Source organism: Molothrus aeneus, chromosome 19, assembly GCF_037042795.1.
Source record: "Molothrus aeneus isolate 106 chromosome 19, BPBGC_Maene_1.0, whole genome shotgun sequence".
In the NCBI taxonomy this organism is placed as follows: Eukaryota; Metazoa; Chordata; class Aves; order Passeriformes; family Icteridae; genus Molothrus; species Molothrus aeneus.
Genome location: NC_089664.1, coordinates 10,054,244 through 10,081,822, shown reverse-complemented (window position 1 = coordinate 10,081,822; position 27,579 = coordinate 10,054,244). Strand labels below are relative to the sequence as shown.

Genomic DNA, 27,579 nt, shown 5'->3' with positions numbered 1-27,579 from the left:
CAGTGTTGGCAGCACTCAGAACATGCAGTCTTTTTTAGCAAAGCCCTTTGCAGCATGACTGTGGTTTCAGTCTTGGAGAAGCCTGCAGATGCTACTGCTTCTACTTTAAGAAGAGAATTAGCTTTATATTGCAAAATATTTAATAATTTTCAGTTCAAATGAAATGAAACAACAAAATAGTTATACAATTTTACTAGTTTATATTTCAATTCATAAAGTATACACACTGCAACTATGCTACCACAATGTCCACGCATCTAATATTGATGGAGTTACAGTAATTTTTTTTTTGGTATTAAACAATAGAGATAATGTATGCAGTTAAGGAAAAAAGCTTGGACATAGCATGTTCTATCCTGTAGTTACAGAGTACATTAGCTAGCATTAGTACAGTAAACAAGAAAAAGTTAGAAATACAAAATAAACCAAATATCTTTATATACAAACCAGTGCCTCATATTGTTACCAGCTTATACTCACACTGCACACAAAATTTATCCACTGATGCAATAGATACTTCAGCATAACACAAACCATTATAAATTAAAAAAATTACAAGGTGCAAAACTCCATTCTACAGCTTTCTGGTGAGAACTCAATACAATCCAAGGAATGAGAACTCCAAGCACGTTTAGCACCTACCAGTGCAACTGCATCGAGCGTGAACAATGACCTACACCACCTCAGAACGCCACCAGGAAGCGAGTTACAGCTAGAGATGCTCGCAGCTACACTCACGCTGTGATTTTTGCCTCATATATATCTCAGTTTATTGTTTCTTTGTCCCATTCATACCTATGTGCAAAACTAAAACCTGGGAGCTCTGTCGGAGCTCCACAGAAGGCCTGCTACAGCCAGGTAAAAACAAACAAACAAAAACAAAACAGAAACCTGACAAAACCCAGACAGACTCCACTGAATGTCAGACCATCCACATAATTCATATTATCAGCAGTCCTGGTGCTGTTGATATGTGGATCAAACAATATGACACAAGTGAAATGGGAATTTGCCCACAATTCCGATTGTTCTTGTCTAGCACTTGGACAAGTCTCCCAGCCTCTGGTGGCAAATTGGTTTGGCAGCCCATGCCAAAAAAGCCCAGAGTTGCATAGAATTGATTAGTAACAGAAAGAAATGCCAAACACAGAGAGATGGATGCTGCATCTACTAAAACAAAGTGGGGTTGCTCGACAGGAATGCTGAAATCATCCCCATTCATAAAGCAAAACATGTCACCTCCTACTCTCCATTTCCTACCTCTGGGGACTGCTTTCTGGCACTGATGTAGTTCTTGATAAACTTGTATTTTTTTGTTGCATTTTTTCCGTTTTTTTTTCTTTTTTTCTTTTTTAACTTTGTTAGTGACACTTTTCCTTTCAAATAAAATATTAAAAAAGGTTATAACTGTAAAAAAACCTATCATATGTAAACTTAACAATTAGGGTTTGGTAAGTTCTCGTACCTAGTCTGTGAAAAGCCTCCAGCCAGACGCAGAATGGAGTGTTTCTCGGAAGAGCTTCAATCTAGCTACATCACCTGTTAAATATCAGTAGTATGAACATCCCATGTCTAGCAATAAAACCTCTCTTGTGTTTCCATCCTCTTTATCACTGACCTATTGAAATCCTGACATGCTGTGTTTCTATTATATTTACATTCTGGTCCTCTCATGTCACAGAATTAAACATCTGGCCAAGGAAGGCAACAAAAGGTGTTAAGAAGGTGTGTTTGACAGAACTGCTTTTCAACAAGTCTCTTTTCCTTGGACTCCAGTCACTGTTTTTATAGAGCTTATTGTTCTGTTGAACCACGTTTTCTTTGCAGCTTGTACTTCATTCAGGGCCAGACCCAAATGGTGCTCCAAATCCTGCAAACAGAAGAGTAATTTCCTTAATTTGATACATATTCACAGCACAAGGTTATAGGAGTTAAAACTAGAAGGCTCCAGAACATCTACAAACTCTTGGCCACTTCAGAAGTTAAACAAGTCTTACATAAATTAAAAGCAGAACAATAAGCTGACAAAGAGAAAAAAAAAAAGCTTTGAAAAGCAGAACAAGACTTGTGTCATTGCCCTTAGTGAAACATTCCGCTTTCTTCAGTACATCCAAACTCTTTAATTGTCTTCCATCTGAGGAGGAGCTATTCCCACAGGAAGTGGACTTTCTACAAACTAATTTTTACCTTTCTGTGAACAAGCCGCACTGACATATCAGTTTTAGGCTAAAAGCACAATGTTGTCATATTTTACAGAAATACTTCAGGTACCTGGAGTGCTTTGCAATCGTGTTTTAAGAAACATGTCTAACATTTGTCAATGTTACTTCTTCATTTAGCACTGATTGTGAGATAAAGACATGCATGATTCAGTACTCTGTCAGAGCTTGGGCTCCTTCCAAGCAGTTGCAGGAGATCAGGCAGCCAGCACTGCACTGCAGACAGGCAGATGTCTGGAAGCTGTAGTGGCTGCTAAATACAGTTCATGCAATTTCAATTATATCGTCTGCATACAGCAAGTTTCAGACGCAGTGTTTGGTTAAATAACCGTGCAGGAAATAGCAGGTTATGGTTTCAACCAACAGGATCTGTTCCAATCCCTCTACAGCTCACACACACATTTTTCTAGGAATGCAGACATGCTGTACAGACTACAAAACAAACTCCCAGAGCATTACCTGTATTTTACATTCCGCCTCCACAAGCTGCAGCTTGGTCTGGGCCAGCTCAAGCTCCATCTCCCTCAGCTGGTTCTTCAGTGTTTCCTTCTCCTCATCCGTGTCCTCGTCTGAACCATCCTTGGCAGTGCTGGCCACCTTCACACGGCCTTCCTTATTGAAGAACTCGCGGCAGTGCTCGCAGTCATCCACCTTTTGCTAAGCAAACACCTGGCTGTGAGCAAAGCCTGTTCCTGCCTCTGCTCTGGGAGAGCAGCTCAGCACCACAGCAGCCACTGATGGGAACTTCTGGGGAGGCACAGCCAGGCAGGAGCTCCTGCCAGCCCCACACTCAGGGCTTTGGAAACACTGCTGTGTTGTTTTGCTGCAATAATGGGCTCCGTCCCTCCCACTGTTACTTTAAGGTAAAAGGCAGTCAGAGAATCTCTTCCAGAAAAAAAAGACCCCTCAAAAAACCCCCCCAGCATCAACATTAGCACGTAACCAGTACGGCATGAGAGGACTCACCTTTTCTCCCAGATCTCCCCCTTACAATCTTCTCTTTCATCTATGGGGACTCTCAGCCACCATTTTAGTAATGAAATAAATCGTGTGTCTGCTGCTATTGTTTTGCTAAGAGATTGAAACATTGTAGACTGTGGATCTATCTGGTCTCTTACCCGTATTTTCTCAATTTCAGCTTTATTTGCTGTTTGTTGCTTTTCCAGTCGCTCACTCAGCTGGGAACAAATCTGACAAGCAAAATTATGTTACCAAACCATTTATAAATGTAAATTCTCTCCCAAATGAATGCTAAAGCACAAATAAATGCTGCTGCAATATTAACATGGATAGTCAAAGGACCCTTAGAAAGCTAGGAAAAATTGGGATGCTGCATTAAGCTGTCTCATTGTACATTTTCCCATTCTCTACATATTCTTCTATCCCCACAGGAAAAGGTGCAGTTCCAACAGAAGTTATTAACAGTTTGGCCTTGCTAAAGGAGCCAGAAAAGGTTAGGAATAGTATGACCCTTTTGTTGCCTTTGGGAAAAAAGAACAGGCAAGATAGAGTAGTAAAAAACCCTAATTCATTCCCTGAGACCTGATCTGGGCCTACTAAAGAGACACATGAATTTGCTCCCTTGATACCTTCTGATCAGGAGCTTGAATGCCAAAGCAAAGCCTTGAAAGGAAAAAGGCATCTTTTTTTTTATTTCTGAGGTGCATTTGATTGACAAAGCAAAGATGAGAGAGAAGCTTTTCTTGGCACGAAGTGAACCTTTGATATCCGAGAGCCCATCTGAACAAGGTTTGTCTGTAACTGAGGCTGTGGTGACTGCTGATCTACAAATCCCCACATCAGGGGCAAACAGGACTGACCACTTCAGGATCTCAGCCAAAGAAAATGCAAAACCAGCCACAGCCTTTCCATTTAGAACAGCTAAATTGTGTCCTCAAATGCATGGCACAGATAACACTGACTTCCAGAAATCTCCTAAAATACCCAAAAGTCTTGTACTTAGATAACAAACCACATCCTCATGAAGTTGTACTTACCTGTTTGTAGTCACCAATAATAGAGCTGTTCTTTTTGATCTCTGACTCTGCCTTATCTAGTTCCCTACGACACATTTCCTTCAGCTGTAGGGGGGAACAAAAAGAAAATAAAGGGTTTATATAGGTGTAGTCTGAAAAATACCCAGGTGCTATTTCTTCCTTCTCCTTAACCTCACTGCTGTGCTCTACCCAGGGACCCAGAGTGCAGCTCAGCTCCATGCAGGCAGGGCAAAGGCAGACTTTGGTGGCCATCACTGACAGAGCAGTGGGCTAGCCAAGGAAAGGAGGGATTCAAAAAGTGCTGAAGTCCTGCACTGCCTCTCTGTGCAGCATCTGGCACAGACTGTGACACTGTGATTTCAAGTTAAAAATTCCCCACCCTATGAAGCACCTGGCAGGAAAATGCAAATTTTGCTCTGCTGACGTCCTTTACACCACAGAGGAGGGACAAACATGACTTAGAACATTAAGCCCTTCCCACACTCGTCACTTTTTATTTTTATCATTTCTGTACTGTAGAGAACAGCGAGAATGACAAAAATGCCCCAACCTGGGCAGATTCTTCCTCCAGGCGCCTCTTTTCTTCTTCTGCATCAATCAGCTTCTGTTTGGTCATTAGCAGCTCCTTATTGAGGGCATCTGCCTTCTCCTCTGCCTGAAACACAGAGTGGAGCCTGAGCAGAGGCTTCCCTGCTGTGCCTCCACCAGGACAGAGCCAAGAGTGCAGCCATTCCGGTCTTATTAAGGTTTGGTTCACTGCTTTTAAAAACAATAAAACTTTATTCTGAAAATTATTTTCTAAAACTTCCCATCTGCAATAGCAAAGCAGCAAAACATCAAAATTAATGGCATGTACCACTATACTCCAGGCCTCTAAAATGCCTCTTGAATTCAGTGATTGATTCTAGCAAAACTGGAGTAGGGATTGCTCCAAAGAAATCCAATACCAGAAATAAGTTTCATTTTCTTGTCCAGTCTGGAAGTTGACCAATACATTCTGAAGACAACCAAAGGCACAGAACAGCTCACAATAAAAGACTATAACCAGCTCAGACCTAAGTTTAATTTGCAAACATTCAACCTTGCAATGAAAACAGAATTAATGAAAAATGCCTCTAGAACACTTAAAAAGCCCCCAGAACTCTATGAAACATCTTAATGGATGTAATACCATCCCAGAAAATACTGCATGAAAAAACAGAGCTACCAAAACAAACATAAGTCAGGCCCCTCTCTCCTTCCTCCTTAAGGGAAAGAAATGTCCCACCAGAAACCAACAACCCCTTTTTACTGCAGTTTTTAAAGCATAAAAATATATTGTTGAAAAATTTCAAGCTCTTTATAAACCACTAAAACTCTGCAAAGTTAAGACATCTTTTCCTGTCTCATACACACAACCCAGCACTTCCCAATAGGTGTATGGATTCTACATAAAAATAGATCAATAACTCAACTGATATATAAAATCTTCAGAAAGTAGCTGTACCAATTCCCTTCAAAGGAAGAAAAAAAGTGAATTTTAGTCCCTTAAAGTCCTGCTGATCCTTTAAAACAGGTGGCAAAGGCAAAGAGAACATCTTTTCATTACAGATGGGGTTTCAGCTGTTTGAAAGTTAAAGAACACTGGGATGTAGGAGCCCAACAACAGTAGAAAACGAAGCCTATTTTCTGGCCTAGTGAAAGGATATTAAGGAAATTCTTGTATTTCCAAATGCTTTGTTTTGATCTTTTGGGTTGCAGATTTCAGACATGCCATGTAGGTATCAGAAAAGGTGTGTTAAACAATGTCCTTTGCTACTTTCCTTTCAGGACCTCAGGCTGGCAGAATGAAACTTATCACTTCAGGGTCCAATTAGAAGAATTAATCAAGTCCTGAAGTAGGATCAAACCTACCTATCTCCTCCCAGGGGATAACCCAAATGCTGCCAACATCATTTGCCATCTTTGAGTACAAGACTATTATATATCAAATTAAGCATATCAATTTTGCCTCATTTTGTTCCTCTCCCAGTTCTCCATTAAAAAAAAAAAAAACAATGTAAAAATATAGCCATGTCTCATACAGGCTCAAGCAGCCACAAACAACAGTTAAAAACTGATAGAAAAAGCTTCTTCAAGACAATTTTTGCTGGAATCCACCTCCTGAGTGCCACTGCTGGGCTATCACCAGTGTGAAGCTTCTGGAAGCTTCCCTAATGAAGGGAAAAAGCCCAGGTAAGAGGAAGTGAATGTGTGGGGAAACCCTGCTTCTAGAACCTTCTTCTATGATCCCCATTTTAACACCTAAGAACAAGAGATGTAATAAACCCAAAAGTCCTGAACCAAACTTCATTAAAGCAACATTCACCCAGTGGCATCAACATTTACTAGGAATAGTTTTCCAAGAGCAAGTTTCCAGGAGATCGTGGGAAACCTTAAGTTGTTTGAGGCTGATCCAATGAAATGTTTGAAAGCCTGTCAGCTCCTGCACTGGGCAACTTTCAGAAGCCATTTTCCTTTGAGATTTCAGAAATGCACTTATCTTGGTACACAACAAGAATGGCAAAACATGAGCACTTGAATTCTTCCCCTCACCTCCCCAAGCAGACAGACTAAATGTGGTGTAGCCTCCCCTGTGCTAGAAATGCCAATACCTTTCTGTCTCTGCATGTCCTGGAAAAAAAGAAAAAGCATACACTAATAAAATCTCCCACAATTGAATATGTAAAGAAGGGAGTGGGACAGCAAGCTGAAAAAAAAACTGCTGTAACATAAAGCAAACCTGAATCTTCCTCCTGAGAGCTCTACTGATCTGGAAACAGCCCAGGATGAGGAGTTCACACAGGCAGATTCCAACAAGCCAAATGGAAACCACAACAACATTTTCAGAGTTGCCTGAGGTACCTGAGAAGCTGATTCTGATCCATGCAGAGCCAGACAGACTCAGACTTTCAAGTTTATCAGGCACTTTGCAAAGCCTGTCTGCTGTGAAATGGTATTCATAAAAATCCCAGGAAAACACAAGCTAGCATCCATGTTATGATTTCTGTGATGCTTAAAGACTTGCCACAGCTCCTGCCAGACTTCCTTAGAGAAAAGAAAGCAACTACTCAAGTACAGGCTCTTCTTTCCCTGCAGCCACTCCGAATGCTTTTAGAATAATGAGTATTTCAGCCAGCACTCCTGTTTCCCATGGACCTCTGTCACAGGCCTACACATTGCAGGGTGCAATAGGGATGTGGAGCAAGGACTCCTGTCCCCCACACAAGAAGTCCTCCATGTCTCTCCTCTCCAGGGAGAGAAGGAACAAGGAGTTAGGCCTTGTCTGCCCTGGACAGCCCAGGACATGACTTACATTGTCCAAGTCCTTCCTCAGTGCAATCTTGCTGGTGACCAGCTCGTGGGCCAGGTCGTCGTTCTCCTGCTCCAGTCTCATGTTGGCCTCCTGCAGGCGCCGGTTCTCGCGCTGGGGACACAGAGGGGCTGTCAGGGACAGGGGCTGCCGGGGAGTGTCACACACAGCCCCTGTGCCCACACACTGATGCACCTCCAGTCTGCAAAGACAGCTCTGCCTGCATGAAATTCCCCGGGACAAAACTACAGCCATAGTGCAAATGTGAAATAAATACAGCATTAGCCCTGAGGAGACACCAGGTATAAATAACTCTGCTCAGCCATTGCTTGTTGAGCTACAGAAATGTTTTTGAAGCCTGCAATAGTAGGGGTATCATTGTGCCATCAATACCTTGCCAAGAGTTTCCTACAAGTACTGCTTTTCTTGGTTCAAAATTAAACTTGCATGCTAGGAACAGGTAAGGGAGGAGAATCCTGGAAAAAATACTCTATTTTCTCTCTCCTGTTACGACTCCCAGCACACAGATGGATACTAAAGAAAGTTTACTTCTCTGATTAAAATACATGATTTTATTGTATCTATGTCTCTGTGTGTATTATTGTGGTATGTGTATGCATGCATAACTTGAGATGTGTAATTTATCCCTGTATTACATTTATTTGATAAATAAACTATTTATAAAATTATAAGCTCACTGCAGTATATATCATTTGAAATTAGGAAGAGGAGTAAAAGGGGGAGTATAAACATGGAAGGCAGAGTTAGAATCAGTCAGGCATTTCCTTTCTGTTCATGGCTTGTGGTGCAATCAGCACGTTAAACAGGCTCTACTGAACCAGTTCTATAAGCCCAAATAAAAATTCTTACTATTCCTTTTCTTGCACAGCTGGGCTCACAACAACCCCATCCTGATCAGCATTGCCAATAGAGAGACATTCCCTTCACGTTCATGGAGCTGATTCCCCTGTTGCATCCAAATTGGTCACAAAACAAAACCAGCTCAAAAAAAGAGTCAAAAGTAGCAACTTCCTGTTTGTTAAACCAGACTGGAGAAGGTAAAGCATTACCTCAAATCTTTCTATAGGATCCTCCTGTTGAGCCTGCTGCTCTCTCATGGTATGATATTCCTTTTCATATTTCTTCAGTTTCTTCTGGCTAATCTAAATGAAAGCAGCCCATTAGTTCCTGCCCAGAGCATTGATAAAAGAACACAACACACACGGGGTTATGGAACAAGCTTCAGGGAACTCCTTCCTCCCACAAAGCACAGCTCATGGCTTCACCCAGTTCTGAGGCCAGACCCTCAGGTGTGGTCAAAAACAGTTCCACTCAATAGGATGACAACAGCCTCTTCCTGTGGGATGCAGGGAAAGTTTCAAAAGGTACCCAGAGCATCCTGCCCGAGCTCCCCGTTGGTGCTGCACAGCTCCCTGGTGCTCCACACACTGCAGAGCTTCAGCACAACAGAACCCCAAGAGACGTGGTTCATTTTGGGACTGGCCTGATGCTGAGCCTTCTTCAGCTGCTTTCTCAGCTGTAACATTTACCATCCCACAGAAGCATTTGGTTTACTTTACATGAGACTGTAAATGCTGAAAGGGCAAGTGCAGGCTCAGCTGACATTTCTGCCAGTGTCACTCAAGCCCAGCAGAAAACAGCCCCTGCCCGAGGTGCCGAGGTGTCTGGGCAAGCAGCAGCACCTCAGAGCACAAGTGCTGTGTCCCTGCTCTGACCCACACAGCCCCAGCAAAGACCTCTCACAGGCCCCCAGACTCCCCTTCTGTGAGAAGGGACAGAAAGGTGGTGCTGAATTCAGTATTCTGTGCCCAGAGTTCAAGTGCTGCAGGGACAGGGAACACAAGGGAAGCTGTAACAGATCCTGACCAGCATTTTCCTGGTGTCACCTGTGCCGGAATGGTTTAGCAACACCACACCAAGATCACTGTGAGCATTTCACAAGCAAGACATTATGCATCTAAATAAAATCTCTAGCACTAAAGTTGCACCCCAAACATATATTCTTATCTCAGTAAACCAAATATATTTAAAAGCGATAGCTAGGATTTCCCCTTTCTGAGAAACAGGTTGAATTTTACATGCATAAATGACAGGCAGAATGGAAAACGTGTTTGGTTTCCCTGCAGTCTGCTTTCCTCACTAACAACCTTCCTGGCAGGAGCTGCAGAACGCGGTGGCCAAGCTCCCTCTAGTGAGAGCAGACCCGAAACGCCTCTCTGCACTGGGGGAACGTTTCTGCGGAGATGCCAACCATTACCTGGGGTCGGTCCAACCACACCACAACCGCAGGAGGTACTCCTGCACCCCAGACACCCACCTAGAGAATTAACCCTTCACTGACAATGGAGCCTGTAACTTGAGGAGATTATTTCACTGCTCTGCCCCTGCTCAAACTGCCCAAATTTGGGGGTTTCACACCCCAAACCTCCAACAATGTAAAGTTAGATCCTAGACAAATGAGGCATCCACCCTGCCAGAGGAAAGGAAGGCAGGCACACCACTACCACTGTATTTTCATCTTCTACTTTTCAAGTGCATTAAGCCAGTTTTGCCTTTTTTAGGTGAACTTGAGCAGATTTGTCATTGTCATAAATTCTGGGCACGGGAGGCCTGGGGAAGTCAGCAAGGATTCTGGGTTTGCAGAAATGAACACTGATGTCCCACCACATTTTTTCAGCAGGCAGCAGCAGCAGCTCTGCTAACATCTGTTGCCCAGAGAGGTGAACTCCCCACCCCTGGCAGTGCCCAAGGCCAGGCTGGATGAGGCTTGGAGCAGCCTGGGATAGTGGAAGGTGTTCCTGCCCATGGCAGGGGTGGAATGAGATGGGCTTTAAGGTCCCTTCCAGCCCAAACCATTCTGTGATTCTATGACTTGATGGCAGCCCTGAGGAGTGACTTGAAGAATCTGGTGCTGTCTCCAGCTGATGACTTCCTGACCTCCTTTCCAGCAGAATGCTGTTCTAATCACAATGCCTTAGCCAGGCTACTTCTCTCTTCCTATACATTATTTATTTTGATATCAGGCCCTTTTCTGCTCAAAGAAACACTTCCAAATACAGAGCTGGAGATTTCTACTGACAGCAAAGGACTTGTACTTTAGGTCAAGGAAAGCAATTATGTGCAGCACTCCCATCAAGGAGGTGATACAGAAGTGTTCTGAGCCGAGCCCAGCAGTGCTTCCTCCACAACCTCCCCTTTAATGCCCCAAAGCACCCCAGGACACCACGGGCAGCCTTGCCAGGTCCACTCAGAGCCTGCCTGTGCCACTCCACACAGCACTGGGAACACTGGGAAGAGGAACAAGTTGTCATTTGGAAACATAAAAGGCAAATGCACTCATTAGGATGATGTGAACCAGATGCATGTGGAACATTTAATCTGTTGCTAATGCTAAATGATTAGAGAGATAAAATAGCTTTATTCTTGATTATTGTGTAATTTCTACATTAGTTCCACAGAAGATGAGCTTGAATTCTGTGCAGAATACTGGTATCCACACTGCTACTACACCTGGATCACAAAATGCCTGGAATGTTAACACACCAGGGAAGCTGTGTACCTCCACACTGACACTGCAGAGAATTCCTCTAGGGAATTTAAGGAAAAAGGACACTTTGAACCATGTCAGTGCATTTGGCTCAAAACTGATCTCCATGATCACAGCCAATTAACCTGGATTTGCCCTTGGAGCTGGAGGCAGGAGCTGCTCCCAGGTGGGCTGCAGCAGCCCCTCCCAGCTCACCTTCATGTTGCAGGCCAGCTCCATCAGCTTCTTGGCGTTCTCCTCGGAGCGGTACCGCTTGGGCAGCTGCACTCGGAAGAACTTCAGAGCCCCCTCAAAGTCAGTCAGCAGCAAATCGTCCTTGGTAGTCTGGAGACAAGGGAAGAAACACCAGGAAAAGCCAATTTTTTACAGTTATTGAATCCCAAAAACAATAAAGCCACAACAGCTTTGGAAAGCTGCAGTAACACTGCTGCTCCTTAACCTTCAGCAGAGTGTTTGTTTCTATTTCTGCAGCCTTCTATTCCACCCCCCAAAAAAAGCACTGTGCTGCACAGGACATGCCAGATTACAGCACGTGTGCCACAGGCAGTTGTTAGCTTCACAAAAAACAACATATTTTTGTAACAGGCATCTTAATTTTAGTATGGTGCATGAAGATGCACAAACCACAGTGTAACATTGTATACTCACTTTTAACAGTCCCAGTGCAACGTTGAAGATAACACTTATTCCCTGGAAAGAAAAAATAATGACAAAATAATTTAATTTCTTAGTATTTACAAAGTTGGATAGGAATTTATTTGGTGGGGTTTGTTGTTTGTCTGTGAAAAGGAGAACCAGGATACATGTGTAACCAGGTGCTATATAAATCAAAGGCACAAGAACAACTTTGCAAACAACTTTCAAAATATCTTTACCAGAGAGTCATTATAGAGAGCAAAACAATCAACACTGGCTTTACTGCCTCCTTAGCAGTCTGAAACTCTAAAATTCTGTTGTGCACTTTATTTCATTTCTTAATGAGTGGTTGGTCAGTTCAAGATAATTTAATTTTCATACAGCAACTTCTAAAATCACTGATTCAAATGCAGTAATTTATACACCAATGTATTATATTCTGGTCTTCACAAACTGGGATAATTCATGCAATGATAAGGAAAGTGACTCACTTTAGGACAGAGTCCCACAGCACCTATTCTGCCTCTACTCCTTAGAAGAGTTCTATTCTTACTGTCCAATTAAATTAAATACACACAGTTCTGTACTCAGGAGTAGCTCACACCTTCTTCAGGGGTCCCACTCATAACCATGACACATTGCTCATCTTATTTCAAGATCCCTTTTTTCTTCTTCCCACCAAGTTATTCTTTCACCATTACTTTAAAATGATGAAAAACCCCTTAAAACTTCTCTATGAGCCCATTTACTGTTTATGAAATGAAAATGTGTTTCTAAACAAACAGAATTGATTTTCTCCATACCATCTGCTGCTTTCTATTCCACTGGCACATGGACAAAGCAAGCAGCAGACACAGGGAAAGGGCAAAAACATTGACCAGGAGGTTTGTGAATGCTGAAAGCCTTCAGTAAAGGAAAGGCAGGAAATCAGCCACTTCACAGGAACAAGTGCAGATCCAAGAAGAATGGATGCATGAAGTTACACAGCAAATCATTAAATAACTCGAGGATGCTTCAGTACAAAATGGGATTTGTTCACTGATGGCAATAACTGCTGACTGTAATTACACTGCTTACCCACACACCACTACATGCACTGCTCCATACAGGATTACAGACAATGTCTCAATACAAAGAATTTTACTCTATAAGTTGTGAAATATAGAGAGACTTCAAGTTTTCCAGGAGAAACAGCTTCAAGCTTGTTAAAGATTACCAGCATGAGAGTCAGCTGGGCCATTTTATACACAATGGCCTCCATGCAATAATATGATAGGAAAATAAAAAGTCATCATTGTGTATTACATGACTTCAGAAGAGAGGAGCCCACATATCTGTAAATCAGCTCTCATCAGGCTGAACAGAGTCTTCTCACATAGATTCACCAGTGCCATAGGGAATAGGAGATTATAACCTTTTATACAGCTATTGATTCTTAATTTTTTCCTTAAAATGCTGAGAATCTTTATCATTGCAGAAATGGAACACTTCCACATAAAAATATCACACGCCTTGCTCTGAGAGAACAGATAGTAACAAGGACATGAACCAAGATAGTGACAAACTGTCAAAAGCTGGGAGCTGTGCAAGTCTCCAGTTATAACACATACCTCACATAGGAGTAAGTCAATAATATGGAAGACCATGTAGAGAGGGAATTTTGCAGTGAACAGGGTCAGGAACCACTGGGAAGCATACATGTGTGCTTCAAGGCTGATGTCCAGAAAGTGGTTATACAGATCAGGAATGTATTCCTAAAAGTAAAACACACAGAAGCACTGAAAGTTAATTGAGGCTATTTTGGAACTGCAGCTGAAGCCCCAAGCTACAGAAGGAAGCTGGGTAGAGTGACCAGCAGTGCAGGGTCCTGCATCCACCAGGTGTGACAGGAACAGGCCTGGGGGCCTCCTAAGGATGCCAAAGGCCTGTCCTGGGCTGGATGCCCAGCAGGAGCCTGGGATCTGCCTCAGCAGGGCCCAGCAGAGGCTGTGCTGAGACCAGAGCCACTCCAGCTGTCAGGAACATCTGCCTTCAGCAGCACCACCCTGCTCCTGAGAGCCCTGCTACAACACCGGGCATGGTCCTCGTTCTCCACCCTTGCTCACAGCTCACAAACACCATGCACTCTCCTCACAGCCTACTCACAGCTCACAAACACCATGCACCCTTGCTCACAGCTCACAAACACCATGCACCCTTGCTCACAGCTCACAAACACCATGCACTCTCCTCACAGCCTACTCACAGCTCACAAACACCATTCACCCTTGCTCACAGCTCACAAACACCATGCACTCTCCTCACAGCCTACTCACAGCTCACAAACACCATTCACCTTACTCACAGCTCACAAACACCACTCACCCTTGCTCACAGCTCACAAACACCATTCACCTTACTCACAGCTCACAAACACCATTCACTCTCCTCACAGCTTACTCACAGCTCACAAACACCATTCACCCTTCCTCACAGCTTACTCACAGCTCACAAACACCATTCACCCTTACTCACAGCTCACAAACACCATTCACCCTTCCTCACAGCTCACAAACACCATTCACCCTTCCTCACAGCTTACTCACAGCTCACAAACACCACTCACCCTTGCTCACAGCTCACAAACACCACTCACCCTTGCTCACAGCTCACAAACACCATTCATGCCACAGGAACAGCCAGGGCTGAACTGCATGCTCGGGTCTGTGAGCCCCCAGGTGAGCCCCCACCTGCATGAGGCGCTCCAGCTGATAGAACTTGCAGTGCAAATCTTCAAAGTTCTGTTTGAAAAGTTCCCTGAGTCCATAATCAAACATGATTTTGACCAGAACACTGAAAGCTTGCTCCTCAGGCATCTGTGAGAAAGCAAAGTGGATTTAGCAGCCAGCATTAAAACCTTTACATCAGGTCATCTGCCTGAACCTCCCTCCTCCCTCCGAGTGAAAGGCTGAATTGCCACTACTTTTTTATCCAGTTTAAATGCAAACAAGAGTATTATCACTCCAAATGAGGTTTACTGTTGCAAATGGCATTTCAGAGGAATAAACCACCTCTCAATCACTCAACTAAAAATACATCTTCCATGAAGACCAAAGCAGTTCCCCTGTGTCTTTGCTCCAGAACTCCTCAGAATCTGAATCTTACAGATTTTGAGCAGCCTAACCCTTTGTCACCCACGTAAAAAAGGCAGAAACAGTATTACTGAAGGATGTTAAACAAAATCTTTGATCTTTCCCTTATTCTTAACTATATATATTTCCCTTTTTCAATGACATTATTATATTTGATGTTTATTAGATTACATGATTAAGAGAGACCAGTAATTGCTAACAGAAGTTCCACACCTCACAACCAGTTTGGGAAGGTTCAATCTCCCTTTTCTGCCAAAAACTGAAGGAAAACTCAAAGCTCATCAGTGTTTTGACATTTTTCCCTGCTCTTAAAATTCAGTTTTAATATTTCTGTAGAAAAGTCTGACTTCAGGTCAATTGCTGCTTTCTATAAAGAACAGAACATCCATCTCAAGTATTCTATTATTAATCTGCAGATGGAGTTTATTAAAACAGAAAACTTTGCTGAAACATTCCAAACTGGTAGTGAAGGACTCGCAGAAACTTAATTTCCTTTTCTGCAACATTTGTTTTTATTATTTATTTTCCCTAGCAGCCACACTCCAAAGGCTGACTTCAAAGAGAATCTTTGAAAAGAAAAGAAACTTATTTGAAATTTAGCTTTTCCTTACATGTATACATTATTCCCAGAAGCCACAAGCACTGTTAAAGAGAGAACTCTGGAATGAATAACACAGGGCTCAGTCATGAGAGTGAATCTCTCTAAGGCAAGGGACCCATGACAATGAGGATCTACAAGCAAGCACATCTGTTCCAGTGAAAGTGTTCAGTTCTCATAGCAGGAAGAGCTGCCCTTCCCTATCTCATTCAGTGAGGAAATAAAGAATTAATTGCCCATCTAGGAAATATTTCAGATTACAGTTACAAAGAACTGAAAGGTTGTTATCATTAATCACTTGGCTTTTGTTTCACAAGAATGGAGTTTACAATCTCCTCTGTATCTTCCCCTGACTTTACAACAGTATGGAAAATCCTCCCCTGAAGGCCAGACTTCCTCTTCCACCAAAAACTGCAGAGAACTCTTCATGCTCAGCCCTCGATGGCAGCAACAGCTGGGGAAAAGAAACCTCAAAGCACTGCTGGGCTCAGGAACTCTGCAGTTCCAACTACCCTTGCAACAGAAACACTGACAAAAAGCAGACGTTACTCTGAAACAGAACAGTCTATAAATACACAAATACAGATTTGTAATGCTCTTGTATTTCCCAAGCGTGAGTGAATCTAAAACTTTTGCTCCTGAGAACCATAAATCTCTCTCTAGCTTCTGAACACACCAGCAATTAAAGGATATTACACTGATGAGATCACTTTTATCAACAGCAATTAAGTTTAAAAAAGCATAATACAGTTTCTTTTAAAAATATGAAGGTATTATTGTATCCTTCCCTAACCTCTCAAGCCAAGAAGCACAAAGACCTCCAGGACAAGAGCCCACAGGCAGCACAGCCTGCACTGAGACCCAAAGAACTGACATCCCTTCAATGTCCTAAATCCTCCTCTGTGTATACAGGACAAGGCAAACACCATCTGTATTTCTGACTGATTCCAATAGAAACATCTTATAAAAAGCTAAAATGTGACCTTGAAACCCTGCAACAAAAACATTTACAGTGTTGTCTTATACACAAATTCCATGCCTACTACTGCTCATGAGTGCAAGGCTGGATGGAAGGGGTCCAGTACAGGAACACAAGGGCACGAACACTGAGTCCTTACAAACACCACAGCAAGTCTCAAACAATGTACTCCTCCCTGTCTAAAATCACTTCATTACTGACCAACATAGAGGTGGACAGGTGCCCTGCAACCCCATCAGCTCAGAATCTGTTCTAGACAAGTGGAGCAGCATTTATCCTTAATTCTAAAGCAGCTGAGGGTAAAGGCAGCACTTACATGCAACAGCAGCACAGCAGCCAGGAAGGACTGGCCTTGGCAGTAGCCAATCTCCTCATCATACACAGAGTAGGCCTGAAAGAGGAATCAAGACTTTACTGGTACGTGTCTCAAGATAGCAAACACAAATGAAACAGAGCAATGCATTGAACACAGCTCCATACAACTCCCATGGATGGAGTGCAGCCATTGTCATTCCAACAAAGGGAAAATCTGTATGACAACCAAACTCAGATATACAGAGGCAGTGGCTGCTTCCAGTAATGCACCAACGTTGCTGCAAGCACTTATCTGAGTGCTTTTATCTCTAAATAGGTCCCACAGGGATATTAGGAAGAGGGAGAAGCCCTAGGAATTCAAAAGAAAGTGCTGGAAGCTTAAACCATTCCAGCTGAGATACCTGAATACACTGAGCTGACCATTTTTGCTTATTTCCTCCTTTTAATAATCAGCTTCAGTGCCTGCCCATGGCTTTATAACCTCTATGGAGGTACACAGTCATCTCCAGTCACATAATCCGTCCAGCTTGATCCAGGCTGACAGGTCAGGAATGATGTGAAGTCTTTGCACCAAACACTTCAGTGCAGAGAAATATGGGAGGGCTTTAGGAGCCCTGTGTGAATAACCAGACTCAGTCCAGCAGCTGCCATGGCGAGGAGCCCGAGCCTGTGCCAGAGGCTGTCTGCATGACAGACAATGCCAACACATCCCCTTCTTCTTCTCAGCCAGCAGTCACACTGCTGGTGATGCTGCATCCAAGTTACCAAACCAGCCCAGAAGAACTGAAAGAATACCTTGCATATCTTGTACAGGGAGTCCTGGCCATCTCCCCCAGTGTCTTTAAAATAGTCATGAGCAGGGAACGTTCGATTGATGTCTCGGGTGATGGCACTGTCTTGTGGAGACTCCTATCAGAAAAAGAAAATAGCATGCAAATTAACACACATCAAAAGAACATGAATTACAATATGCTAGGATTGAGACTTGGGAGATTAGCACTGGCTTCTGTGCACTGCTCTAAATTTAACAAGACCCAGCGTACCCCAGCAGAGCTGGCAGCTGCAGATCACAGCTGGGATAGATTTGGGTACCTCAGCACATCTGGGGAGGTCAGAGAGTGGCAGAAGGAGCTCACATACACACACACACCCCTCATTTGTGCTCCAGGCCAGGGCAGTGCAGATGCAGCCATCCCTCAGAGATTCCTGGATGCCAGCACGGCCCAGGCACACTCCTGGGATCTCACAACTGCAGGAGTAAGCAGCAGCTGTCCAAAATGCTGTCCCTGAGGTTCAGCTTGAGGAACCACTCCTCATCCCCCCAGAACTCAATTAGAGAAAACAGATGAGTATGAGCCCTGGGGAGTGTCACACAGGAAAACACGAGGGAATGTAGGGACAGGTTCTGCACGAGCTGGGATTTCAGCATGAGGAAGATGGAACTTTGTTCCCTACATCACCCTGACACCATCAGTTTCAGATGCCTTGGACATTTGGAAAGCTGAACAGTAAAAAAAAAAGGGGTTTGATCTATCCAAAAAACCCATGTTTCTGTTTGGCAAATGGAGAAAGGTTAGAAGTAAAAGATGGTAAAAAAGCACACGATGTAATCAGTGTAAGGAACATTCAATACAGCTTGTCATTCTTTTTCTTCACAAAATTATTTTTCAAACAACAACAACAACAAAATTACCACAGTGTGCTTCATTTTCAGTGTGCTTCATTTCTCGTCTGATTTTAATCCAAGGTTAATGCTCCTCTCTGGGGCTTAACACAGACATTTCATTAGGAAAGCAAGCATTATGCTGCTATTAGAATCAAGAGCAGATTGTTTTGGAAATTATATCAAAAGTACTGTTCAGCATTCCAATTTGATAATAATTAACTGGTAAAGAGGTCTATCTCATTATAAGGAAATTAGAAACAAACAAAATCCAATGCTCAATAAATTTCATATAAATAAACACCTTTTAAGTCAAAGACAATTATGCTAATGGCTGGCTGTTTGCAAGCAGGGAAAGACCAAGCTCAGAAACTGTTCTGCAAGTTTTAAACGTGTGAATGCAGACTCAGTGATAATTTTTAGTTTCTTACAAGTTTGCAAGACTGAATTCCAGTGAAGTACTCCCAGGAGCACAGGGTCTGGCCACTGCCAGCAGCATCTGTGGTCCTACACAAGCGCCTTTCCTGAGAGTCACCTGCTGCAATGGCAAAATAATCTCAAACCCACTTGCCTTCTAATCCACTTATTTAACAGCAGAGACAAAAGCATCTGGTTGGAAACTCTTAAGAGAGGATTCTCAAAGGAATCACTCATTATGGCTAAAGAGAACTAATTAGTGGCCCCTCTGGCTTTGCGTGACTTGCTCAGCTCTTGACTCCTGTGCCTCAGCACAATTCCTCAAGCAATCCAACGTGAGTTCCTGCAGCTGAAACACAGCTTGGGAAGAGAAAAATCAACGGAAATGATAAGGTTTAAAAAATGTTTTTCAAACCATGGCTTTGAAATCTCCCCATTAGTACAAACTGCTGCAATCCAAGCATTATGTAACCTTTTCTTTACTCCTATTTTTATACCTTGCTGTGAGAATTGGCTCAATGGGCAATTTCTCATGCTTTCAGGGGACTGGGAACTGAAGGAAACCCTTCTGAACCCACACCCTTCACAAACTGGGATTGAAAAATAGAAAGCTAAGAATGACAGGAAGAAAAAGAAAGTAATAAAGAAAACAGAGTGGAAACCAGCCATGAGAACTGAGGCAAGTGTAGTGAAGATTAAAATTCTCACAACAGTTTGCTGCTCTGAAGGAAAGCAGGAAAATGTAGATGCTCAGACTCAGGATATGCCCTTCCTCCCCTCTTTTATGCACTTTAAAATATTAAGGGACTTATATTGAAACCTTCCTCTCCAGTTGATTTAAACAGAAACTACGTGAATAATTATGGAAACCAGGATGCAGTCCAGCTGGGAAAAGCCCATTTATCCTGTCAGGCTGCATATAAAAGCATATTGGTTCCCATCTCTTAAACCTGATATATTTAAAAGATATTTTCCATGCATTTTCATGATCTTGCAGGGAGCATCCTAGGATCTGCAAACCATGTCATGCAGTTATAGCCTTGATCAACATATTCAGACTGAGACTGTGTTACTTTAGAAGCTTTTTCTGTAGCTTAAGGCACAATTAAAGACATGGAAAAGCTGGAGTTCCCTCTTCCTGGGACTGATCTACTTGCAGTTTTCAGCAGCTCACGTTTATTCCTCCTAATCCACTACAGAAACCCAAGAGGATGAAGAAGCTGCAGCAAAGAATTGCTAAAGGACGAGATTTGTGATGAAAAAAATGAAACAAGAAACCCCCAGAGAATGGAGGAAGCTGCCTGCTGGAAATGGCTCATCACCCAAAGATCAGCTCCAGGCTCCTGGAGAAGATCCCCTGGGGTATAAAACAGCCCTGACCTGGACCCAGGCTGCCTTCAGAACCACCACCAAAATGGAGACTTTCAAGGGGACCAAACTTTAGGTTCCCCCTGCCCCCAGAATGATTCCAACTGTGGAATTTTGCTCACTGCTGAGTTATCTGACACACCCACCACCAGCCCAAGCTGTGCCTGACTCTCACTCTTGCCACATCATTTCCACATTCCAGTTACTCCTTAGGAGGGTCCCAGTGACTGCAGGAATTCTGCCACATGGTCAGAGATTACTGTGGGAAGGGTCTGGAGTCTCAGGCCACCGCTGGAATTTTCCTTGCTCTGCCAGGGTGGGAGCAGCACGTGGTGTGTTGCTGCAAGGCATGGACAAGCCACCCTGGAGTGCACCAAGCCAGGGACAGATTCCAGCAGATCCAACACGCAGAGAGAGCCAAAATTCTGTGCAGCTTTCATGGGCAGCAGCAGGGGTAATATTACACGATGGGCATAAGTTATTTTGAGCAGATCTGTACATTTTAAGTACATTCAAATACATTAAATGATCCTTTGACAGCTATTTTCAGTGTTAGCAGGATCCTGTGCCACCGGGTCTATTTTGCAGGCTGATGGCATTCCCAGAATTACTTTTATTAAGCAATATTTACATTCATTTTTACACAGAGTGCACTTCCTGCATTTGTTTTTGTCCAAACCACTGGAGAAGGTTTTGGTAGGAGGAATTACACCTGTTACTGAGACCTCAAGGAAGTGACACAAACCACAGTTTCAGAGTAATGTACTTGTTAACTTCCCACAAGGAATGCTGCCTGCAGAAGGTGTTACCTGGAGTCAGCACTTGCCCAGAACATTCACAGATAAAAAGTATTTGTAGAAAAAACCTGAATAATTTAGACAAATTTGGACTGGTTAGACACTGCAATTGGATACAATAGTGCATTGATACACCATAGTTTCAGGCCAAATATGGCAATATAGTGCAATTCTAAAAATAAAAGTGAATCCCTTGTGATATCCAGCCCTTTCGCTCTGTTCGTTTCCTTTTAGGGCTCAAGTTTCCCACAGGAAAATCAAAGCGAGGAGTTTGCCTCCAGTGCCCTGCAGCATGTATGGATAAAGCACAAGCACCAAGCAGGCTGGAGGCTTCTCCTGCCCTGCACTCCCTCCAAGGCTATTTAGAGCAATGCAGATAAGGGGGAAAGCCCCACCCAGTGCCAAGGACCACACCTTTAGCAGCACAGGAACAGAAAAGTCATCCAAGACAAGCCGTGAAAACATGTGACATTATCATTTATTTCTTAAATGTATTTATGATCCATTCAGACCTTTCAAATAAAGTGTACAAGTGCATTTCAGAATAAAAAACTACACTCTTCACACAGCTCTGTAGAACACTACATTTCATCAAGAAACTTGAAGCAAAAACTTCCTATTAAACCACCCATGCATCCTTTGGCTACAATAATATCACTGATCAACGAGTACTGCTAGTCAATTCCGATTTCCCTTTAAAGAGAAGGAGCATCCTAAAATCTGCCACCCCTTCCAGAGACCTCTCTTTAAAGAGAGAATATTAAATAAATTAGCTAGGCTTTTAGGCAAAACAGTAAGGCTACTTAGTACTGTTGATGCATGATCCATATATTTGGAGAACAGGCAATCCCAGGCTATGTGAAATGCGTCAACAGCCCTTGAAATTTTAGTAGTATCAAGATTACATCAATCCAGAACAAATGGCAGACAAAAATGTAACCAGTGGAACAATCACTGAAAAATGTGCAGTTTCTGGTAGGATGGGAAGTGCTGATAACAGATTCAGAAAAGTGTTTATAAAATCCGCTAAGAACCACATCGACATTCTTAAAATTACATATTGTACAAAGCCCTAAACTCTGTGAGTGTACAACCACTGCCCTGTTAAACTGCTTGTTTGGGGACACATACACACACATGTAAAACACACAGATATACTCATTGGAAAGCAATCAATTTAGCATGGCAGTGACTGTACAACTGCACAGCACACAAATATTTATATGTATGTACATCTACACCAAAAAGGAAACAAGCCAAGAGATGTATGACACAGCTGGGGTACACAACATCTCAAAAGGGAATAATACATTTCCTGGAGTTTTAATAGCTCTTAGCAAAATTACCTCTTGGAAATAATTATGCAAAGATTTAGAATCAGATATTTACATGCTTCCGATTTATCTAATTCCATTTAATAATTAAAAATATGCAAGTATTATTTTAAGTCAGTAACATTTGTCATTTTTGGCTCAACTGTAGTTTTTCTTATTATTAGTCTTAGTTGAAAAATCAGCTACAGAAATGTCTATTAAAACCATGGGGTGGAAGGACCCCTCTCCCCTGTACTTCAACAACAGTTCTGAGTTGGCACAAATCAGGTAATTCAGCATAACTCTCCCTCAGCTGCCTTGTGCATGAGAACACCCTTCCCCAGTGTGAGGCAGAGCAGAACCAGCAGAGCCAAGGAGCATCGAGGAACCCCCCAGACCGTCCCCACTGTGTCAGAACTAAACCAGAATCAGTCTCGAGGGTCAGCCTGCCTCCGATTCACCTGTCTGCTTTTCTAACCTGCTTTGGTGCAGGTTTCCCCATAGTTCTTCCTACCAGGGGCTCCACACTCACAGCTCTTTCTCATATTTTAATACAAAACTATTTCCAGCATTAAAAGGTGCACAAAGTTCTTACAAACACACACATACACATTCTCACCTGTGATTTCATCTACTCTTGGCCTTTTCACTGACATTCAGGAAAAAACTATCAGTTGGAACACTGCTTGTGTAAGGAGCTGGATTGTCTCCCAAACAAAACTCCTTAAAACAACCTCTGACAACGTCAGCTCTCCACAGGACACCAGAAAAACCCCGCTGGTGGCTTCTGCTGTACCAGGTACTGTGAAAGGTGCAAGCAGACAGGCGGGACACGAGGAAAAACGAGCATCACAGAGCCATGGAATGGTTTGGGTTGGAATGGACCTTAAAGCCCATCCAGTGCCACCCCTGCCATGGCAGGGACACCTTCCACTCTCCCAGGTTGCTCCAAGCCCCGTCCAGACTGGCCCTGGGCACTTCCAGGGATCCAGGGACAGCCACAACCTCTCTGGACAACAGAGAGGCTTTAAAGTAAGATCACTCCACTGCATTTCATTCAGCAAAGCAACCTAAAAGCACATGCACGCACAGCCTCCCATGCTCGTGGTTTAATTGTAAACAGCATGTGAAAAAACAATTTAAAAAGGTACGAATACAATTCTGAAATCCCTGAAGAAAAGACATACCCACGAGTATTAAGAACAGTAAAAAAGCTCATCATTAGCAATTGCAAACGTGTTTCCATCCTGTTGCATTCATTAGAGGAATACAAAATTGAATCTAGTGTTTACATGCTAGAATTACAATAGAAACTAGATTTCAAAGGTTACATATGGAGAGAAATGTATCAGCATAGGAACTTGCAAAAGACTGTGCTGTACAGCATTTCTAAAGACATGAGTCTGTCAAGACAATACAACAATTGCAAATCCTTCCAGACAGTTCAAAAGCGTGGCTGGAGGTAATGCTGCTTTCTGTTCTCTGAAAGGATTAACTGCACCAGTATTTTTAGTAGGTTTTAATGACAATTTAACCTCAAGAAATACCTAACCCCTCAAAAACCGAGGTGATCAGAAACATACAGGTACCTTACAGCCCTCAGGTTTTATTTCTTTGTACACTAAACATCAATTCATTCGACAGCATCTACAGAAAATGTTTTAAAAAATGTTTTTATGAAATACTTTTCATACTCAGTAATGCTAATATTTAAAAATACTTCACAGTGTGGTACTAATGTAACTTCATAAAACGAGCAACTTGAGTTCGCTAAAGCTCAAAGCCTTACATTATATTAAAATAGTCCAAAGATCCCACACACACACAGAATCACTAGCACTATAAATATACTTAAGCCACTTTAGTGCAAAGTCTGGTTTTGCTTCCCCTGACAAATCCCTCTATATTCCTGCCAGCATATTAAAACGTCATCCTTTACTAATCTAATTATTGATTTTCAAGGATTCATTTACAGTTGAAATCCCAGAAGAACTTTTTTCAATTTACCATAAAAGTAATGACTTGGTTTATTAAGCATTTGATTGCTTGGTTCAGTGGTCTGTGTAACACTGAGAATGACTCGCATATGCACAGCAAGATTTGAGTTCATCTTTATGAGGAGCCACTTGAATTTATTTCACCTTTTCATGGAAGGATCTCCAGTGATGACCATCAGAAAGAAGCCAAAGCTTTGAATTACAAAATTGCTATCCTCATCTTACAAATTCATAAATGGAAGTCAGAACAGAGAGTCAGGACTGCTCTGTCCCAGCCCCCTGGGCTGCAGCTCAGGCCTCGCACGCAGGCAGGTGGAGCCTTCCCCAGTCCTCTCCTTCTAAACATGGGTGTCTCTGTGAACCCCTACTCTAAACATCATCTAATGCCATGTGCATCCACTCAGCACTTCCTACAACCTCTCAGACAATAAAGCCACTGGTTACCAACCCACCAACAGGTCTGTCCCACAGGGACCTGCTGCCTCCTGGGCTCTCCTGTCCAGAAACAATGTCTAGAAAACGGAAAAGCTGACCAAACAAAGTCTATGCCATCAGATTAACTCCCTGTGGCTGAAACACCTCAGACAGACAACAGTGACAGGGACTGACGTGACCTGAACTCAAAAGAGGGGCTGATCATCACCCCAGGTCTGCAGGGAATCCCTTTGGGCTGGGTGTGGGGAACCTCAGGCTCAGAGGAGCTGCCTCCAGGGAGCAGCAAAGCCAAAGCAAGAAGGTTGAACTCCATATTTAAAAGTGTGCATTGTAAAGAAAATGACTCGCGTTAAATACTCCATTGTTCTGACCCATCTCCAGCAGGTTTCCTCTCTTTGTTCCCATCGACCACAACTTTCAGACTTTCAGTTTCTTTCTCTGAACACAACAGCACCTGGTCCTACACTTACTAAATTTTACTTCTGAAGACCTATCCCCTTCCAAAACCATAACTTCAGTATTAAATGTCTTTGCTTATGTGCAGAAACATCTTTCGAAGCAGAACCTCTACAAAGCACAGACAATAATGGAAATACCAACTGGAAGTAAGACATCAGCTCAGAAGGCAGGAGAACACATTTACATCAGCTCAGAAGCAGAACACATTTCTCTGCAGTGAAAATGGGACATTCTCCCACCACCCCAAAAGAGGGGCTGTTTGCTTTGATGGAGACATCTGTAAAACCTGACCAGCTGCAGCCTCCCCAGCTCTGGCCTGACCACAGCCCCATGCACACAACAGCACTCACTGTATAGGGAATACTAAAGATAACATTTGGATAAACCTGGATTAAAATCTGAGTTTTATCTTGAATGACACCACAGGAAGGATGTGCTGTATTCTGCAAAGTCATGGAAGGGGAGAAGAAACTCTTCTAAACCAAACAATAAAATAAGGGCCAAGTCAGGCAAAAGTTTCAGCAGGTGCGTCAAAAACTCAGAACCAAACATGGGCTAAAACAACAAAAAAAAAGCCTTCCAAACCCTCCACCTTCTCTTATTAAATTATCTAAAACAGATGAATTAGAAAATTTTTAGAAGGGTCTTTTTTTTTTGTACAGTCTGAAGGCAGATTCCTGTGCTCACATACTGGTTCCTAAGAAATATTTTTTAAAGCACCAACCTGACTTAGAAGTTCTGTCAACTTCAGACCCTGATGTGAAGCAAGATCAGACTGAAATTTCAGACTTCCTGACTCATGGAGTTACTGCCTTGATAATCACAGCACTTGGGAACACCATGATAAATAGCAAAAAATCTCCATGTTGAATTTGCACAATGAATGTTTCCATCTCATATCAGGCCTTGGAAATGTCTTTTTTCAGAAGAGACAAACTGAAATTTAGGGTTCTCACATATAAAGTGTTTATATGAGAGGGAGGAACAATGCCATTGGGAATTCTCTGTCTCCTGCAATTCTCTGTGCCTCAGTACTTTGTACCCCCTTCTTCCTGTCAAAGACTTGTGACAAATATCCAAAACTGCCCCTTGGCACTCTGACACTGAGCCATGTCAGAATTCCAAGTAGCAGAAACACATTTCTGAGTGATAAAAAGCCTAAAAACAAACACCCCAACAACAAATAAAGACTGTAGAAACTGGTAACATTTAATAAAAAAATTAACACTAGATAATAGTAAAACTTTTGTTTGACACAGAAGATTTCTGCTGAGTTTAAAAATACTATCGCTTGATTGAGATAATAAAAAATAATATTTCACAGCTATTTTCCCAGTATATTTGGAAAATGACAACATAATCACAACCTAAACTTCCAGTAATCTTTAAAAAAATAAAAATAAAAAAGGACTTCTACATGAAGCAAATTACCATCTTCTGAGAAGCTGTGAGTATAGAAATCCTTCCCATGGCACTAAAAAAAGCCACTGAATTGCATCTTGCAAATTGAAACTTCCAGCAGCTTAATTTGAAAGCGAGGCAGATAACTCTAATAAAAAATAAATTTATAGTCTGAGATAGAACTTCAAAATTAGTTCATTTAATCATATCACAGCCCCATTTTTATGAAGATGCAATTTGATTTCTGTCCTCTCCTCAGTGTGGCATTTATCTGTGCAATGCTCTCACCACTGATTTCCAAAGCACCCAGACACAAACAGAGCCAGAAGCGGATTCATTTCAGATGTGGAGGATGAAAATGATCCAGCTGGAAAATCTGCTGCCTGACCATTCCTAGCAAGGACCCCTGTGCCTGTGCTGGGTGCATGACAAAAGGTGTTCAATGCACTGCTGAGAAACAAAGTCATGTTTGCCAAAATTATTTTTCCCACCATTGGCACAGTGAACAGAATTCACCCCCTGCAATTTCACTGAAGACAACAGACCCAAATGCTATAAATATTTAAAACACCTAAACACATACTACACATACTACATCAACGTTAAATTAAGAGGGAAAAAATGTAATTTAAATTTTTAAAATATCAATAAATTAACAGAGACAAAAAGAGAAACATTTGACACTAAAACCAAGCTAATGAGGCAACACTAAAAGTGTCTGTACAGTGGATGAAACTTGAATGCATCAATTGGCTGCAACTCCTCTCCATCCTTATCTCTTGGAGACTTCCAGATTCTGATTTTCACCTCTTACAGGAAATGTCTGAGCTGAGGAAGACTTGGAGATGAGTAAGGCAACTGAAAACAGCCTGGCTGTCAGGAATGTTAGAACTGAACCTTTGCTGCAAAGCAGCAACAGCTGCAAGAATGCATCTGCATCTGGATCAGCCACCGT

The 27,579-nt window shown here is 42.5% G+C and overlaps 1 protein-coding gene across 2 annotated transcripts in view; it reads right to left on the bottom strand.

Moving 5' to 3' along the window:
* Window positions 1-177: 177 nt before the first annotated feature.
* Window positions 178-27,579, bottom strand: part of RABGAP1 (RAB GTPase activating protein 1) — a 60,848-nt gene continuing 33,446 nt past the window's right edge. For both annotated transcript variants that reach the window (XM_066563207.1, XM_066563208.1), the window contains 13 exons: window positions 17,570-17,683; window positions 16,776-16,850; window positions 14,481-14,606; window positions 13,362-13,505; window positions 11,764-11,805; window positions 11,311-11,439; window positions 8,618-8,710; window positions 7,551-7,661; window positions 4,767-4,871; window positions 4,217-4,300; window positions 3,338-3,409; window positions 2,679-2,876; window positions 178-1,870 (listed from right to left, as the gene is read on the bottom strand). In XM_066563207.1, coding sequence (XP_066419304.1) covers window positions 1,748-1,870; window positions 2,679-2,876; window positions 3,338-3,409; window positions 4,217-4,300; window positions 4,767-4,871; window positions 7,551-7,661; window positions 8,618-8,710; window positions 11,311-11,439; window positions 11,764-11,805; window positions 13,362-13,505; window positions 14,481-14,606; window positions 16,776-16,850; window positions 17,570-17,683 — 1,416 coding nt within the window. In that variant the 3' untranslated portion in view covers window positions 178-1,747. The remainder of the gene's footprint in view (window positions 1,871-2,678; window positions 2,877-3,337; window positions 3,410-4,216; window positions 4,301-4,766; window positions 4,872-7,550; window positions 7,662-8,617; window positions 8,711-11,310; window positions 11,440-11,763; window positions 11,806-13,361; window positions 13,506-14,480; window positions 14,607-16,775; window positions 16,851-17,569; window positions 17,684-27,579) is intronic.